Source organism: Cebus imitator, unplaced genomic scaffold (genome assembly GCF_001604975.1).
Source record: "Cebus imitator isolate Cc_AM_T3 unplaced genomic scaffold, Cebus_imitator-1.0 Scaffold199, whole genome shotgun sequence".
In the NCBI taxonomy this organism is placed as follows: domain Eukaryota; kingdom Metazoa; phylum Chordata; class Mammalia; order Primates; family Cebidae; genus Cebus; species Cebus imitator.
The window spans coordinates 5334991-5355175 of record NW_016107514.1 but is presented as its reverse complement, the minus strand read 5'-3'; the positions used below and the strand labels follow the sequence as shown (position 1 = coordinate 5355175).

Genomic DNA, 20185 nt, shown 5'->3' with positions numbered 1-20185 from the left:
AAAAAAAAATAAAATAAAATAAAATAAAATAAAAAAAAAAAAAAGTTTTAACAAAACAATTTTTAACCAAAAACCATCGCTTAAATTCTAATTTAAGATCAGCTGTAGGAAAGACACCTAAAAATGTAATAAACCAAAAGCTATAACTTATTATTGAAAAAAATCTTTTTTTTTGGTCCTTTGGAACAAAGGACACCAGTATTTTAAATTTGTCTATAAGAAATATTTTGTGTGCTCAAAAAGGAAGCAGTTTGAGTTTTGTTATTTTTGATAAATAAAAGTGATAAGATGTAATTTAAGATTAAAAGGAAAATTTTAAAATTTAAATTTCCTTTCATAAAATAAAAATGCTCCTGAAATCCTTGGCATATACTAATTGCATAAGGATATGCATTACTAGGATATATGCAGAAAAGGAAAGTAAGTTCATGAAAAATATCAGTTTTGTGTATGTCAGAACTAAAACAGTGATCATCAAACAATTTTAAAATCATTAAATGCAGGAATGAAAGTCATTAGTAGAGTGACTCCCTTCTCCCCTAGGAAAAATGTGTTGAACCACCTTCACTGCAAGCCTCAAAGAATCCCTGGTCTCTGCAAGGAATGAAATAAAGTGGACTTCACCTTAGCTGATAAAAAGGTCATTTTTTCAGGGCTTAAAATATTCAAAGGTCAAATGCAGTTTCCAAAACCAAAGAAACAACTGAATAAACTTCCAATTTCAGCCATTTTAAAAGCCAACATTTCTAAGGCTACAGAAGAACCTCCCTCCGCTTACTTGAATGGCAACTTCAGCAGGTCCTCAACCTGGACACAGCTGCTTGCACATTTCGAAAACTAGAAATTGCATTCCTTTTCAGAGGGCAAATTTTGCCGAAGTCCTAGGAGAGGACAGGACGTTATCCTAGGGCTCAACAGAAGCTCACACTATGAGAGTGAAAGGACATGGCATACCTAGCAGAAAATTCAGGGTAAAGGAGGGAAAAAATCATCTGGAAATGTCAGTGAAAAGAAACATTACTGCTAGCCGGATTATCTTCTCCCTGAAACATGTAGAAGGTGTGACAAGGATTCAGACACACTGTGAAGGTCTTGCATGCTTCATTATGAAAGTCGTAATGATGTAGACTTACAGTGTCTGTTAAGAAAGACACCTAGTTGTTAGAATTCTGAAATAAATAAGCAGCACCAGCATATTGTTTTGTAGTAGTGTATGTCTTGATTACACATAAGATTAGCATTGGAGTAAATCCTAATTATACATAAGATTATTTCATTAATTTATTCCTAAAGGGACCTAACCACACATTTCTCTTTATCAGAAACATAGAGTCTAGATCTCATTAAGGTCTTTTTGTGGCCGGGCGCGGTGGCTCACGCCTGTAATCCCAGCACTTTGGGAGGCCGAGGCGGGTGGATCATGAGGTCAAGAGATCGAGACCATCCTGGTCAACATGGTGAAACCCCGTCTCTACTAAAAATACAAAAAAAAAAAAAAATCAGCTGGGCATGGTGGCACGTGCCTGTAATCCCAGCTACTCAGCAGGCTGAGGCAGGAGAATTGCCTGAACCCAGGAGGCGAAGGTTGCGGTGAGCCGAGATCGCGCCATTGCACTCCAGCCTGGGTAACAAGAGCGAGACTCCGTCTCAAAACAAAACAAAACAAAACAAACAAACAAAAAAAAAAGATCTTTTTGTGCTTGTGGTTAAAAAAGACCAATGGGAATCCAACAATATTTTTCCATATTTAGCATATATAAAGATGGCTTTAATCAAATACAGTTTTTAAAATCTATTTATTCAACAAAGTCATTATACACATATACTCTTCTAAGTATGGGAAATGCAAAATCATGACAGCTGGTAGGAACTTGCACACAAGTTGTACAATACATGTATGACATAGGACAAAGTAATTCTGCTTTGTGGGACACTTAAGGTTTCAGACAGCAAGTAACAATTGCATTGGATCTTTAAGTTAAGAGCAGGATTTTGTCCCACACAGAAAACAGTCTGATGGGTTTGGAGTATAAAGTACATGGCAATGAAAAGCAGGAGAGAGACTTTAAAAGTCAGTTGGTTCATGCTGGAAAGTCTGGGCTTTACCTGGATGGCAATGAGGAGCCACCGTTTTTATTTTTCAACTTTTTATTTTGGAAAAAAAAAATTTTTTTTTTGAGACAGAGTCTCACTCTGTCACCCAGGCTGGAGTGCAATGGTGTGCTCTCAGCTCACTGCAACCTCCGCCTCCTGAGTTCAAGTGGAATTCTCCTGCCTTGGCCTCCTGAGTAGCTGGGATTACAGGCATGCACCACCACATCCGGCTAATTTTTTTGATTTTTAGTAGACATGGGGTTTCACCACATTGGCCAGGCTGACCTTGAACTCCTGACTTCAGGTGATCTGCCCACCTTGCCCTCCCAAAGCGCTGGGATTACAGGTGTGAGCCACCACACCTGGCCTATTTTGAAAAATTTTAAAGTCAAAATAATAGTAAAATAAATAGCTGTAAGCCCTTCACCTATATTCACCAACTGTTAATATTTTGCCAGTTTGCTTCATCTCTCTACATATTAATATGTAATCTTTTTATTTTTGCCAAAATATTTGAAAATTAAATATCTGGCTACTTTGCCATTAAATCTTTCAACATGTATCTCCTAAGAATTAAGAACATTCTTCTATAAACACAATACCATTACCACATCCAAGAAACTGAACCACCTATACAATTAAATGAATTACTACAGTCTGTGTTCAAATTTCTTTGATTATCCAATACTTTCCTTCAGTGGTTGCTTTTTATCCCCTGGTCCAAGATCCAATCAAGAACCACACATTGCGTTTTATTGTGAAGTCTCCTCTCATCTAGAATTATCCCCTACCTTTTTCTCCTTTCATGACACTGGCACTTTTTAAAAGAATCTAAGTTAACAGTCTTAGGGAGGTTGCTGTATTTGTCTGGATGTTTGCCCACAGATTCAAGTTAAACGTTTTTAGTAGGAGTACCACATAGGTCATGTTCAATATTCCCCAAGGTATCACATCAGGAGGCACATAATGTCAGTTTCAACCACAGATTTTTTAACACATGGAACCTGTTTCTTCATTAGACCTATGCATTAGATCAGGGATCCCTAACCCCTGGGCCATGGGCCAGTACTGGTCCATAGCTTGTTGGAAACCAGGCCACTCACAGTGGTGAGTGGTGAGTGAACTGTGACATACGCTTCTCACAGCAGCACAAACCCTATTGTGAACTGCGCATGTGAGGGATCTAGGCTGTGCACTTTTTATGAGAATCTAATGCTTAATGATCTGAGACAGAACAGTTTAATCCCAAAACTATCCCTCCCACCACTACTCCCAACCACTGTTCACGGAAAACTTGTCTTTCACGAAACTGGTCCCTGGTGCCAAAATGGTTGGGGACTACTGTGTTAGATGATTCTGACAGTGGTATCAGTGTCTAGGTTTTTTTCCCAATGTTCGAACAAACTATACCGAAAAGAATTTATATTCTCTCTACCTCTTTCTTAGATGTTACTGACATCATCTTATTCTCCTAAAATATACACAATACATACCACAGTAATCAGTCTTTGATTGTCAGTCACACAGCTATGTTAATCATGAACTGAAAGAATTTGGTTGTAGACCATGCACTGACTAATTCACGATTCTAAATGCACTATTAAGAAAAACTCAACAGCACATAAAGTTATTAAATCACACAGTAGGTGACCATGGTTTTGCTGTCACACAAAAAAGTTAATCATTTACTTTTAGTTAAAGCCACTGACAAGATACTGTTCTTATTCCAAACACTTTTTTAGAATTCTTGGCTTCAAATAGCATCTAACATATAAGAAATGTGCAGTAAAGGAACTGCATATCTTATAAGAAATGTGCAGCAAAAGAACTCCTTTTTTCTTGAAGGAACTCAAATAAGTACAGTGATGAGTAAATAGGAACTATCTTCATATTCCCGAAGCATATTAACTAAAGTGTTTCCGAAACTTGACTCTGTGGTTGGAAAAAAAATGTGGTTTTATGCTTAGCTTATAGTTTAGTAGTATATATATTTGTTACAATAAATAGTAATTATTATTATTACTTTTTGAGGCAGGGTCATGCTCTGTGGCCCAGGCTGGAGTACAACTGGATCATAATTCACTGCAGCTGCAAACTTCTGGGCTCCAGCAACCCACTGGCCTCAGCCTCCCAAGCAGCTGGGACTATAAGTACATGTCAAAATGCCCAGCTAATTTTATGTTTTGTAGAGACAGGGTCTCACTATGTTACCCACACTTGTCTAGAAATCCTAGCCTCAAGCCAGTCTCTCACCTTGGCCTTGTAAATATTTTTAAAACTACCAGTCACAAAAAATTTTAAGACCCTTAAAAGAGGTTAGTAAAAAAGATATACCTGAGTAAAAATATTATGTGTTTGGCTTAAAATCCACCTGGCATCGGCATCAGGTGCTACTACTAATTTCAAAGTCCCAACGTAAACATCAGAACATAAAGTCCAGAAGTGCTGTTCCTGTAAACTGTAAACTCCTTGCAACTGCTGTACCTGAAATACAAAAAAGAGATATTAACATCATAATCAAGTCAACTAACCCCCTTCCAATTAAATTATTATGCATCATATCAGTAAACATGAATACTATCCTCCAGTTTAAAAAGAGGAAAGGAGGGTATTTGAATAAATAATACATACTTATTGAGTGCTCATTATGTGACAGGCACCACGACAAGTGTTTGGGAAATACAAATGAACATACGTCAAAATTTGCAGGACATACCTGAGAGTATCCCCCACAGGGTAATTTATAGTAACAATCACTTAATAATGTTCAAAACCTATTTATGATTCGGAAAAAAAATTATTAGAAGGACACTTCCTTAACTTATTAAAGTTTAACTATCAAAAATGTAAGAAAAATAAGGATGAAACATTAGATGTATTCCCTAAAGATCAGGAAAAATACAGATACTCAAATCCCTGCTATTGTTCTGCATCCCTACATTGATCTGGAGGAGCTGAACTAAGATCAATAACCAGAAGTTAAAAGAAAAAAGCTCAATGTGAAAAGATTTTCATAAAAATTACAGAAGTTTACAAAGAAAGAGGGAGGCTTCTCTGTGAATGTGTTATCTATCAAAAATATTTATTTTTTATCAGAATTTGATGAATGTAGTCATTATTTTCTATAAACTCCAGGGCAGTTGATGGGAAATTGAGATAATACCTACTGTGCCTTTTTAAAAAGCTGCTTTTACTGGGGGGAAAAGATCAAAGTGTACTTTTTCTTCCTCTTTTTGGACTCTTGACAACATAGCTGTTTTAACCGGATATCCCTGAACATTTTTCTACGTGGCATCCTCATGGAATGGTCCACGGTTAATGAAACAACCTGATTTCGATTGAAAAGGTATCTTCTATATCCATATGCAGCAGTACAAGTACATGATTGCAGTTATCTTAAAACACAAACTAAAGAATAATTCCTGTAGAAACTAGCTTAATTTTCCAAATTAAAAAATGGGAGGAAAGTGTAGTTACAGATGAAAAGGCAGTGTGGTATAGTAGAAAGAACATGACTTTTAGAGTCAGAGTGATGTGGATTAGAATCCCGATTCAGCCACTAGCATTTGGACTTAAGGTGAGCCTCAATTTTATCTAGGGAAAGGAAGATGATACTTCCTCTGTAGTTTATTGTGAAGAAGAGAAACTATGTATAACAATTAGTAACAATCATGCTGATTGAGGCTACCTTAAAATAATAACCACAAATCTTGAATGGGCAATATGTATTTTCCCTGTATCAAAAGATTATTTTATACCTTCTCCTTTTTCCTCTATCCTTCTGATGTCTCTGCAGGATTACACTGCCTGATAAATTATAGAGCAAACAGATGTACAAAGAAAATCCCTTATTCTTTACCATTAAATCTGCCAGTGGCCCATCGTCTAGGTCAGCACTTCTGTATTCCCTCTGAAGATACAGCATCCCTGCTGCTATCAACAATTAATCCTTCCGGTGCACTTTGAGTTCTATCCTTTCTCACCTTCTCAAGACGGCATTCCTTTAATAATCTCCTTTAGTACTATAACAATTTCTTCCTCTCAGTTGGACTGTTACCATCAGTTAATGCACACGTTCTAGAGCTGTGCTGTGCAATACAAAAGTCACTAGACACATATGACTATTTAAATGAATGGAAATTAAATTCAAAAGAATTCAGTTACACTAGCCACATGTGGTTTGTGGCTTCCATACTGGACAGTGCAGATTACAGAACATTTCCATTATCGGGGAAAGTTCTATGGGGTAATACTGTTCCAAAACATCCTATTTTGAAAACAAAAGAACACCTTCTCTCCTGATACTACATCCATATCCACTATCAACTTGTTTCTCTGCTCCCTTCAACAACACTTCTTAAAAGAGCTGTCACTTCCCCAGTTCATTTTCTCCTTAATCCACTCAAATCATGCTCCCTTCTCCAACACTCCAATGAATCTGCTCTTATCAAGGTCATTAATGGTGTCCACGAAGCCAGTCAACAATCACTTCTTGTTCCTACCCTCCTTGACCCCACAGAAGGTTCAACACAGTTGAATTCAACACAGTAATTCAACACAGTTAATTACTTCCTCCTTCTTCAACTCTGTGATCCTACACCCTTTTGGTTTTCCAGCGCCCTACTAACCACTATCTTTCCTGGCTTTCTCACCTGTGCTCCAAATTTATAGTTGAAAGCAGAGCTAAAAGAGAAAAACTGGAACCTTTCCTGAGGTAATCACATACAATCTTGACGTTTTAGATGCTATTCATATATTGATGACTTATAACTCTTTCTGGTCCTAATCTGTCCCCAAAACCTCAAGATTTTCATATCCAACTACTTAAGTAACATTTCTCCTAGGAGTTAGTAGCCATTTCCATTTTAACATATCCAGAATAGAACTGTCCGTTTGGGGAGATTTTCCATCCTCAAATGTGTACCAACAAGGCCTAAGTCTCAGTAGGCGGCATTACCATCTACCAAGTAATAAACCAACACTTTCTCTCCCCTCTGCTAACATCCACTTCCAAAAACATATCCCCAAAGTATATTTATCTCATTCTTCACTGCTACAACTATAGTCTAAGCCAACACTGTTTTTCACTTAGAGGACAATAACTTCAGAACTGGTTTTCTTTGCTTTCATCCTTCCTAGAATACATTCTTTGCATAGAAAACATGATAATCTTTTAAAAACATGGGATTTGTGACACTTTGATTGCCTAAAAGCTTTCCAATGCTTCCTACTGAATTAGAATTAAATCTAAATCTTAGTAGGATCCAAAACCCTAAATCATCTTGCTCCTGCCATTCTCTCCGGCCTTTCAAGCCATTCCTTCCTTTATTTAATATGCTTCAGCCACAATGGCCTTTTTTATTCCAGCCACAGGGGAAATTAGCAATTTCTCTTGTCTGGAACATTCTTCTCCAGGATTTTCATATGGCTAGATCTTTTGCCATCAAGGTTTCAATTTCCTTAAATACAACTTCCTTAGTGAATCTAAGGTAGCCATCCATGACTATCACATCACTTTGTTTTATTTCTACTATAGCAATTATCACTGATATGTTCTTATTTATCTACTTATTGTTTAGTACCTGTATTTCCCCACTGGAGTGTAAGTTCCATGAAACAGAGGCATAGTGTGTCTTGTTTACCATTACCTCCCCAGTACTTTAGAAGAGTATCTGGTAGAGTGGGAGCTCAAAAACTCTATGTTGAATAAATGCTTACAACTCTGCTATACATATTCTATATTTTTTTAAAAACTGCTCAGTTTCTAGATGAGAACAATTTCTACCATATTTTCTTTAGTAAAGTTCAGTATTTTCCGACAATTATATTCTGGCTTGTATAAATTACATTTCATGGTCAGCATTCAATCTTGGAAGAAATACTCAATTATACACACATGTTACCCATATTTGTGAAAGCTGAAAATCAAGAGATTGAAAACAGAATAAAATCCAATGGTTCAGAATATTTGAAACTCACCCTGTGATAGCACTGAGGCAGAGTATTTTCTAATAGGGGAGGAGTTCTCTGCATTAATATTCCAACAGATTCTCTTAAAAGAGGAATAACACTAAGGAAAAGGAATACAACAATTTATTAAAGCCATATTCTGACAATCCCATCCTGCAAGAAAGTAATAATATTCCTCCCTATGGTAGAAAATAATAGGACTTATCAGAATAATATGAGAAAAAACAATCAACTAGTCATTGTTTTAGATTTTTCCATGTGATCAGTAAATTATCCAAAGTAAAGGAGCCAGAGAAAATGTATTAATGTATGAAAAAGTAAAGCTATAAAACTGAAATAATATCATATCATCTAAACCCATCACATGTTCAACTGTTAGTTAAAATATGACTCCACACGGTCAGAACCTTCCAAAGTAATCACAGCCTACCATGCCAACTGGTCTTTTATATTTATCAAATATGTACATGTACTTATCTGAATAGCACTGATCAGAAAAATACAACAGTCGATTTGTCCAATATCACATTTCATTATTTAAAAAATATAGAAGCCTAGTGATAACCACAGATTAAGTGAAATGAACTCAGATACTCCAGGGATGGTGCCCAAAAGTCTGCATATGTTGATGTAACTAGTCTTCAATTAGCTTTTGAAACTAGTGCTTTAGGCTATTTGGATGATTAAATGTACACAAAACAATTAATAGTAGAATGGTGAGGGTGACTCTAATGCAATGATTTTCTAATCTAGCACATATTCAATTCGCCTTATAGTCTTATTTTGTTTTCATTTCTGACATATTGAATCAGAATCTTGGAGGGAATGTCCAAAAAGCTCTCCATGTGATTCCAATGATTCAGAGTGGTAATGCACAATTTCACTACTTGAAGTAGGCTGAGAGGGGAGGTCAGAAACTGCTTCATTACACTTAATAGCTCCAATCAGTGCTCACTTTTAAACTGATAGAATTTCAAAATTTTCAAAGTAAAATTTCTGATAATAGCTGTAGGTGATGAAGACGAAAAGAACATTCGTCTTTCAAGGAAGGTCTCATAAGAAGAAGGACTAGTGGTATTCTGACAGATGGAAAGGAAAGAGAGATACCAATAAAAACCCAAAAGAATAGAGACAATGCTTATCTGGCTCACTATTATATTCCCAAGGAGGTCTAGCAAAGTGCTGGTCATAAAGTGGTCCCAATTGTTGGTTAAATGAATGACAGAAATATAGATAATCAAATGTTTCAGACTCTGGCCTGAAGAAAGGCAGGGGGCATAGGAAAGAAATGAGGAGACTGTCTTCACACTTGAAGTGTATAGTGATAAGTGCTTGGATAAGGAGGGTAACCATAGGAACAAAGACAAAACGGAAATTTAAGCAAATAGAAATAACTGGTGTCTAACTGGATCTAATGAAAGACATAATGAGAGCAATGTTAAGGACAGTTTACTAAAAATATGGAGAAGATGGCAGTGATGAGGATAGAAAGCTCAGTGTGGACGGGAGTTTCAGTCACATTCAAGTAAAAATATTCTTTAGTCAATAGTGACTTAAGAACCAATAAAAATTAGATGTCACCCTTAATTCCTTCTTCCCCTTAAATCTCCAAGTTCTCATGATTTAATATCCTAAATATTTCTTGACTCCATTCATTCCCCTTCATTGTACTACACATATCCACAATAATCTCCATATCTTTCATGTGGATTATTATAAATAGCTTCCTAAATGGTCCCTTCAGCTCTAGTCTTATTTCCTCAAGTCCATGTAACAGGCAGCTTCAACGATGGCTCCCAATGACCCTGCCCTACCTGGTATTCATGCCCTGTGTAGAATTTCAGGACCTAGTTACTTGCTGCTAATGAACAGGGTATGGCAAAAGTGATGAGATGTCACTGTCAAGATTAAGTAAAAAGACTCTGGCTTCTGTCTTGCATACCCTCCTTTTTTGTTCTCACTTGCTCCCACATAGCTGCTGTGTTGTGAGCTGTCCCATAGTGAAGACCATGTGGCAAGAAACTGAGGGATGCTGCTGGAGAGATACTAGGCAGACCCTCAGTTCAACAGCCCAAGAGGAACATAATCCTGTCAGTAACCACTTAAGTGAGCTCAGAAGTAGATTTTCCCCCAAATGAACCTTGGAATAACTGCAGTCCCAGATACTACCTTGATTACTAGCTTGTGAGAGACCTTGAGCCAGGCAACATAGTTACCTATGCTCAGGAAGTATAAGATAATAATGTATATTATTTTAGCTACTAGTTTTTTGGGTACTTTATTATGTATCTACAGATAGCTAATACAACCATATTTTATAGAGACGTTAGACTAACCTATATAAAATAGGTATGTGACCCCTATCCCTTTCCCACTAAGAAATGTGTCAAAAGCTCCCCACTGCATAGGGAGTTAAGTGCTGGCTCTTTAACATGGTGTATTTTTGGATCTGGCCCCTCAAGCTTCAACTCCTATTAATCCTTGCTTCCTATTTTAAGCTCTCCAAATATAACATACTTGTGCTTTACCTTATGGTGTTTCTTTCACGGTTTTGCTCAAACTGTAACCACTGCTTGGAATGTCCCTAAGCTGCTCTACAGTCCAGCTTACATTTCTTCTTTAAAATCCAAGCGTCACCTCTTTTATGGTGTATTTCCTGATCCCTAACTGCCCTCTACACTGTATAAGATGTCTTCTCTGTGCTCCTATTTAAAAAAAAAAAAAAAACCTGTGCTACCTACAGTATTATTACGTTGCATGATAATTACCAGCTTGTGTTTCCCCCTCCCTCTGAACTGAAAGCTGTTTTAAGGTAGGAATTATCTTATTTGTGTTTGTAAACCCAGCATCTCAGATGGTGTTTGGCAAATGAATGTTTATAGAACAGAAGTTATAGCTGAATCCATTAAACATAATTAATTCATAAATTTTGAAAGTATATCTAAGGCTAGGGATCAATACTAAATCTTGCAGCATATATGGAATCATTAGCAGTTAAGAAAAGAAACTAGTAAAGAGAGTAAAGGCACAGTAAGTAAAACATCTGGAATAAAGGGAAACGTATTACCAGCAATAGTAAATAACTCAATAAAAACAGACAAACAAACAGAAAAAGGCCATTAGATTACACAATGCAAATATTGTTTGAGGCCATCCACTGTAACATTTCAGAAACAGTAAAGAGAAAAAAAAAAATGAGTAGAAAACAACTGCAAATAGACTTAAGGATTTTGACAATGAAGAATATTGGTTATTCATTCATCTAAACTGAACAGTAGTATCTGTTTCTACCTACTGTGTTGCTATTAAATAGGTGAACACTTCCTGTGTTTACAAAAAAGGCAAAGAAAAAAATGGTGACATATTACTTAGGTACAAGTCAACCATCATTTTTCTTTATTCTCTCCATCCTTATTTCTCAGGAAAAAGAGAATCCATCACAGAATATTTTACATACTAAACTTAAAATTTTTTATCTTTTCCTAACTGTACTCAGAAAATGAGGCACCAAAATGATTCTCCGTGAATTACTGTTTGAGAATAAAAAAAAAAGGATTCTTTCCTACCTGTCCCCTCAGTTTAGTTATTTTGATAAGTTCTTCTCCAATCTTAATCTAGGGAACTACTAACAATGTTTAGATATTTGAGGCGAAAATTATACTCAAATGGAAGTCATGACTCTTGGGTTCTAATTCTGCCATTAAATAGCTTTAAGCAAATTTTTAGAGCATCAGTTTTCTCATCTATAAAATGAAGGAGTAGTTTAAACATCCAATTTCTTTCATATTTTATATATTTTCCATTCAATAAGAAAAAGTGGCTAAACTATAAAGAATACTAGAGAGAGGATACATTTGGAAATGAGAAAAAATATAAATTGTTTTTATATACTAAGGGAAAAAAGTAGTGTCATCAAATGACACAGAGATATACTTGGCAAAATGATTTACTCCATCACAACAGATAATCCAGCAAATTAATTTTATTAAGCAATCAATATCAAATGATTATTAAAGATCTACTACTATATGTCTGGCATCAGACTTTCTGGAACTAGATGGGACCTTACTTTAGAGTTGTGGAAATGGTGGCCTAGAGCACCAAAGTAACTTGTCTAAGTGAATGAGCAGGAGAACTAGAACAGATCAGGTCGTTAGACTCCAGTTTTGAAAAGTTCAAGTCAACAAATACCTGTAATATGCCTACCAGGTAGCAAGCATGTGCTAGATGGAAATACAAAAATAAATAATATAGAATACTTTATTTCAGAGAAGTCCATAACTTTACTTTTAATAAGCCTGCAGAAAAGGCAATGGAAATCAGGCATCAAACTTATTTAGGGTCCACCATTTAAAAGAAGGCACATATGAATTTAAAGCAACTACACAGTATGCTTGTATCCATTTTCACTTTCCATAAACTTCTGGTGAATGGTTTTCTTAATTGGTAAATTGATAACTTATTTTTAAACATACCTTTAAAAATAAAGGGGAAGAGAGAAAGGAATAGAAGAGGCATTGACTCAACTGCAACGAAAGGCATGCAGTATGGGAAATGACATTATTTAAGCAGTAGGTGTGAAATAACTTTTGCGAACAACTTCTAGAATATTTATTGTTTTAGAATACTCAGGTTTAGTCTAATTGTTCCCCCAAGGAGCTAAAACACAGTAAGTTAGAGATGGTGAGTCCCATCTATAATAATCCTTGAGGAGATCAGCCTTCAAACATTAAAGACATTCCCTTAGAGAGTCCAACAGTCTCTTAAAATAAGTCACCTGGAAAAATCATCTACAGATTTATCCAAATAGTTGTTCAGATTTTTATGTGTATATTCCATGTGTGTCACCTCCCAAAATCTGCTACTCCCTGCCATGGCCTCTGTAAAAAAGAATCTAGTACTTCGTTTTCCTCCTAAAATTCGCTTTCACGTGAGGCCCTTAGTTTGAGGACTCTAGAGTTGGTAAAGAAGTTACATGATCACAGATAATATCATATTAGAATTAAAAGGGAATTTAGAGATCACTCATTTTAACACAATTCAAGAACCATATGCAGATAAGTTTTTCTAAAATTGTTAGAAGTAAACATATATTTTTTAATTAACTAAATTATGTTATAAGACATCATAACTGATAAAAGGAAATAAAATTGACTTTTTGTATTTTTTTCTTTTTTTCATAAGGCATTCAATTGTAGTTTTTATTGATTTGCCTATACTGAAATTTGGAATGGTTGCCTCTTTAGGTAGAATTTTAATAAAATGTTTACACTCAATAGCAGCAAGCATTTCACCAAAGCAAAGGGATATGTCACATGAACTTTCTCCAACTGCAGTTTTAAAATAATGCAAGAATTTCAGCTGTAGGAGCTATAACTAAGTCATAAAACTGTGGTAGGAAAAAAGGCACTTGCTAAAGCACATGGTAATATGCAATTTAGAACAAGGCCAATTTCTATAATAATTTAAAGAGTCATAAAAATGTAAAAGAAACCTGTAGAAACTCTAGTTTTTGCCTTTAAAAATTGTGTTTAGCTCAGGAGTTTGTGTCCATATTTTTCTGATTAACTATTGTAATGGAGAATCATAAACCAGATTTTCGCTTGGATCTAGCTAGCCATAATGAAAGGATATGTAGAAAAAGACAAGCTTAGCAAATTCCTGACTGAGCTAAGACTCAGAGCTGCATCCAAACCTAAAAAGTAAGCATTTGGAAACAATTAGAGGTTCACTTCTGGTTGACTAACCCAATTCTAGTCTTCACAATGAAATACCATTTCCCTATCATAAATAAAAAGAGATGATGAGTCATTAGGTATGAGTTTACCAGTAAAACAGGGCAATGATTTTATTCTTCAAAAGCTGAAGGTAAATCAAATTTATAATCATACAATCATAAACATAAAATTAATTTAAAAGCTTTACCCTTAAATGCTAACAGATTAAATGAGCAGTAGTTACTTATTACTCTTTACTGCCAGTAATTTTACAAATAATAATATATTCAAATCTTACTTCAGAAACAGCTTTTAGTGAAGGAGCCTCACTACTTCAACAGTAAATAAAATTATCTACCAGTAATCATAAACAAACCAAAAAAAGGTGTATACATTATGAAAACTTCTGAAGAACACTGACAATCATGTTTAACAATAAAAAATTTCAGATAAAATTACTACTTAAATCTGAGAATAAATATCAAGTAATATTAACTAAAACATGATTACTGATTCATGTTCATGAATCAACTTACGAGCTAAGTCCTCCTGTATACTGCAGGGGGTTTTAAAATCTACAAACATAAAGAAAGAAAATTGTACTTTCAAAAATAAATTTGAAGGTCTGGCATATGTTACATGCCATATTTTGGTGGACAAAAAAGCCAAAAAAAAAAAAGGTAAAGCAATTCACATTTAAATTAAATATGCAGTCACATTTGCATAAATATAACTAATTCATAGTGATGGATAATTACCTATTAATCCAGAATTTCATAAGCCTAGTATAGAACAGATAGCCCAAAATCTTATCAGCTGGGATTGTGGTTTACTTTATAATTATATTGAGTTTCTGAAACCTCTGGTTCAAATCAATGCATATTTACAGAAAACCTAGTTTACTCAATAATGGAGATATTAAGATACCCTAATGTACCCCTAGAACTTATAGCCCAAGTCATGAAAAAGTCATCCTCTTCCATAATCTTCTGGAACTTAGCTGTAACACCTAATACATCTGGTCTTTGGACCAAAAACACCAGTGTATAATGTCAAATTTGTAAATAATCAGTAATGTTGTTGTTTAGATAGCACTTAATCATTTTTAAAATGCTTTCATAAATTTTTTCTAATTTAAACCTCACAACAACTTAATTTAAACCTCACAACAACTTTAAGTAACCTTTAAGAAAATGTTAGAACCACTCACTCATTTTACACATGAGAAAACCGACTGGGAGAGGTTAGAACAACTTGTTCTTTGTTACACATAGGTAAGAGTAAGTGGCAGAGTTGGGTGTGACACTGCCAAGACAAAAGCTCTGCACACACTGCAGTGTCTCATCACAGTTATGTTAAGGGTAAAAAAATAAAAATAAAATGCCATGTGCCTAGCACATGTGCTATCCTAGTGCCCAGCACAATGCTTATAAGCACCTAACACATCTGCTGAATGTATTAAATATTTTAAAATGTCAAATGCTAGACTACTGGAATTTAAACTAGCTCTTGTTTGACATGACTTTCAACCTTTCACAATAATAACTAAATAGCATAACAATGAAGAGCTTCCCAAAAGCTCCACAAAATATGCACAGTTTTGAGAGAAGATCAGGCAGGAAAAAATTCATATTATTCATGTTAAATATGGTAACATTTTTATAGAAATGCAAATAAGACCTGGAGGAACTACCCCATTCCATCTGAAAGCAGCAGCTAGGTTAGGATGGACACAGGCAGGAGAAGAAGCATTGTAGGCAAATCTGCATTTTAAAAAGCATGGAAGTCAAGAAACAGGACCTTGTTTAGAAAAACCAGATGAGACAAGAAGTATTTGTTAAGACTATCAAAATCAAATTAATTATCATTCAGGTAGCTTCAGAAATGACAAGTATTAGCCCAGAACAAAAAGGTCAACAAGAAAAATCCAAAAGGAATGGGATCAAAATGCCAATTAATCTCCAGTTTCATCTGGATATCAGGAATCTGAGTTAAACTATGTCTACCTAGTTGTATTTGTCCATTTTCATACTGCTATAAAGACCTACCTGAGACTGGGTAATTTATAAAAAGAAAAGGTTTAATTGACTCACAGTTTCACAGGCTTAACAGGAAGCATGAGCAGGTGGCCTCAGGAAACTTAAAATCATGGCGGAAGGTGAAGAGGAAGCCAGGACCTTCTTCACACGGTGGCAAGAAAGAAACAGACAGCGAAGGGGGAAGTGCCACACATTTTTAAATCATCAGATCTGGTGAGAACTCACTCACTATTACAAGCACAGCAAGGAGGAAATCCACCCCCATGATCCAATCATCTTCCACCAGGCCCTTCCTCCAGTGTGACATAGGGTTTGAGCAGGGACACAAATCCAAACCATATCACTAGCTCAAGTTAAAAACGGTAGACTTATAGTTGATCCAATCTACATAGTGTTCCAACCCTATCATTTCCTCACAATAGTGTAACAGAGCATTGACCCTTAAGAGCTGAGTGTGTTGCTGTGAAGAAATCCAGGATCCAGGAAGGACACTGGAGAAAAGGAGAAAAGCACATTATGGAAAGTACAGTGAATCCTTTGTGCTCTTAAATGATGCAGGTAGAAGCCATCCAGGATTTGGTTTGGGACCTAGCCCATCAGATAGCCAAGAACTAGTCATTTTAAAGTAACTAAGGAAGACACAGGTGAACTGTATTTCTTTTTTTTTTTCCTTGCCTTGTTTCCTCTTTGTCTTTCCCCATTTGATGATGAGTGAATAAGAGTCACTTACATGAAACAACAGCATGTCACAGCAGTAAGAGAAGACTACCTTTAAGTGAATGATGTCTGCTTCCCAATAGCCTTCCTTTAAGAAAGGCAAGCAAGCAATTAACACACTTTTTCTACCAGCATGGCGGGTGCTGTTCAAGACTTTATATACATATTAACCCATTTAAGTCGCACACAACAAATTATAAGGTAGATATTTATCACTGTCCCCACTTTAAAGATGAAAAATTGAGTCACAGAGAAGCTAAATGACTTGTCCAAGCTCACAAAGCTAGAAGGTTAAAGTAGGATTTGAACCCAGGCAGTCTGTCTATATAGTGAATGTGTGAATGTGTGTGTGTGTGTGTGTGTGTGTGTGTGTGTGTGTGACTTAAAACAGCACAAATTTATTATCTTGCAGTTCTGGATGTCAGAAGTCCAAAATATGTTCCATTGGGCTAAAATCAAGGTGTCACAGGGTCTAGGAAGAATCTGTTTCCTTGACTTTTCTGACATCTAGAGGCCACCTGCATTCCTTGGTCCCTGGCCTCTTCCTCTATCTTCAAAGCCAGTAGCATAGCCTCTTCAGATTTCTCTTGGACTCTGACTCTTCTGCCTTCCTTTTCCATCTTTTAAGACCCCTATTTGATTATATTGGGCCCACTTGGATAAATCAAAATAATCTCCCATCTCAAAATCTTTAATTTAATTACATCTGCAAGGTCCCTTTTGTGCAGTATGGTAATATATTCACAAGTTTCAGAGATTAGCACTTGGTCATCTTTGGGGCCACTCTTCTGCCCAGCCATTCTTCTTATCCTCGCCAGGTGGGTAAGGAGGGAGAAATCAGGAGGTTGCTGGCAGGATCTCACTGGGTAAAGGAGGGTCTGAGTTAGGTCTTCCAGGTGGGAAGACTTTTCACAATATGGAGAGGATTCCATCAGGCAGGCTGAGCAGCATGAATCAAAGGCACAGCAGTTACCATGAGGTCTACCTGAAGAAAAGAGGTGCACCTTGGAGCACTATGGAAAGCAATGCTGTGGAAAAGTTGGGTTCCATTCTTCTTCAACTAGGAGACTTAAGAGAGTAGTGCCTCCTTTTAACAAGTAACATTTTAGTATAATTTGTGGATGTTCTTTGCTGAAAATTAGGAATGGATTAACTAAGATTCTGTAACAAAGCTTCTTTTTCTGATTAGCATTTTTCTCTTTCCTGATTTCTTTAACGTGATTTCCTTTTTTGTTGTTATTTGTTGTTGTTGCTTTGCTTTTTCTAATTGAATTCTAGCTTTGTAGCAGACAAAGGGGTACCCTGTCAGTACCCTGACATACCTCTCCCATGCCTCATATCCCTTTTCCTTCTAACTGCCAGCATTTCGCCTAACATCTTTCTCTGACCCCAAAGCTTGCTTTGCACATCTGCCAAGTGGAAACAATTCTGATTCACCTCTCCCACTTTTCAGCAGCTCTCTTCCAATGACTGAGGACTTGTCTATAAATCCCATTTCCGTTCTTCCCCTCCAGGAGGAGAACTCTGAAGCACAAGCCCTACACAGGGTCTCTGAGTTACTCACCAACTTAAGCTCCAGTTGCCCATGGTGGTAACTTGATTGACAATGAACCTGATGCTGGCTCCCTCCCTTCCTTGTCTCACTTCTCCACTCCCCTACAGGTGTTAGGATCACCTCTGAGATAAACTACTTGCACTTGAATCCATGTCACAGGGGGACATGAATCAGAGGCAACCCAAACTAAAGTAGGATTTCATCAACATAGTGAGTGCTCTTAACGAGTGTGATACTACCTCTGATGAAGTTATAAAAGTGACATTGCTGGCTCTTTCAGAGAACCTCTGACTACAGTAAAGTCCTGATTTTAGGAGAAGCTGATTTTAACAGTATATAAAAGGACCAGCCCACAGGAAAAATGCAAAATCTCAGGAAAACATGAACAGTTAACAAAAAAACAACAGCAGACCTTGGCAAGAGGCAGTGATAGCAAACAACGTGAAAGTTTTCTGTCATCAGAGAGCTGACTGGTATAGTCAAATGACACGACCAAAAACAAATCCCTGACACCTAATTTCCATTCTGGGCCCATACGCCATGCTGACTTCCAAAGTTACATGTTTAAGCAATACTAAAATGTGAAACAAAAACAAAAAGAACACTTATGTAATTGATTACCTAAAATACAAAATGTTAAATATCACTGGGAGAATATATTTTTTATTGAATACCTCAAAGTAAGTTAATTGCTACATTACATTGGATGCTGATTATATTAAAATATTTAGTTGCTGAGGTATGGCTGGAAATCGTGTTTCCAAAGGATTAATTAAAGAAAAGAACAGATTAACTTAAGGGCAGGCTATACCTAGTGGTGGAGAGTTTGAAATTACACATGGATTAAGAGTGACCATTAAAACTAAAGAACCAAAAGAGCCATTTTTTTTCTTTCTGCAGCAAGTAAATTAAGTTAAAAAATCTTAATATGCTTTTCACTTTTTGGATTTACTTTTATTTTTTTGAAGGGCTAAAAATGTGGATGATTCCAAAGTCAAAAGTATATTTAAAAATATATTCTGTTCAGATATGGTGTTTCACACCTGTAATCCCAGCACTTTGGGAGGCTGAGGAGGGTAGATTGCTTGAGTCCAGGAGTTTGAGACCAGCCTGGACAACCTGGCAAAACCCCATCTCTACAAAAAATACAGAAATTAGCCAGGTGTGGTGGTGTGCACCTGTAGTCCTAGCTACTTGGGAGGCTGAAGTGGGAGGATGGCTTGAGCCCAGGAGGTGGAGGTTGCAGTGAGTTGAGATTGTGCCACTGCCCTCACTCTAGCCTGGGTAACAGAGCCAGATCTTGTCTCAAAAAATAAAATAATCAAATAAAATAAAAATTCAAAGTCTCACTTCTAATCCCTTTCCTCTGCCTAGAAGGTAAACTATATTTGCTTTTGGTTTATTCTTCCAGTGTTTCTTTGCAAAATTATATGAAAACATGTAGATTATATGCATGTCTCTTCTTCTTATATAAAAGGTAGCAGTGCTTTTATATAGCTTACGCTATAAACCTATATATCATGTGCTACATATTAAGTGCTATCTTGTTTTCTTAATAATGTTCTTGAAAATCATACATTACCACATAAAGATCATCCTTATTCTCCTTTCTAAGATTGTACAGAACTCCTTTATTGGTGATGTAATATTACAAAATATATACTTGGTCTTTGACCCCATTTCCTGACATATAACTCTTAAAATCCTTGGAATCTCTAAAGTGATGTCTTTCTAATGAGTTGACTGATGGCTGGTGGCCTGCAGGTAGCTTCAGGATATGGACTGGTCATACAGAAAGATCAAGGCATGATTAGAAAGATCCAGATAGGGAGAGGGGTTGAAGGTTAAGTTGATCACCAATGGCCAATTAATCAATCATGCCTATGTAATGAAGCCGTCATAAAAACCCAAAAGGACAGGGTTCAGGAAGCTTCCAGACAGCTGAAGACATGAAGGTTCCTGCAGTGTGGCTTGCCTAGAAAGGACATGGAAGGTCTGTCCTTCCCCTATACCTCACCCCACGCATCTCTTCATCTGTATCCTTTGTTATATCTTTTTTTTTTTTTCTTTTAACACGCCCTCATGTGGGCTTT

General features: G+C 36.3%; 1 protein-coding gene across 2 annotated transcripts in view; it reads right to left on the bottom strand.

Moving 5' to 3' along the window:
• SLC30A7 (solute carrier family 30 member 7) overlaps positions 1-20185 on the bottom strand; it is a 75363-nt gene that overhangs the window by 13551 nt on the left and 41627 nt on the right. The window contains exons 9-10 of one of the 2 annotated variants that reach the window (XM_017547629.2): positions 8074-8164; positions 4429-4578 (exon numbers count right to left, since the gene is read on the bottom strand). In XM_017547629.2, the coding sequence (XP_017403118.1) occupies positions 4429-4578; positions 8074-8164 (241 nt within the window). The remainder of the gene's footprint in view (positions 1-4428; positions 4579-8073; positions 8165-20185) is intronic. The other variant, XR_001830679.2, reaches the window with a different exon arrangement.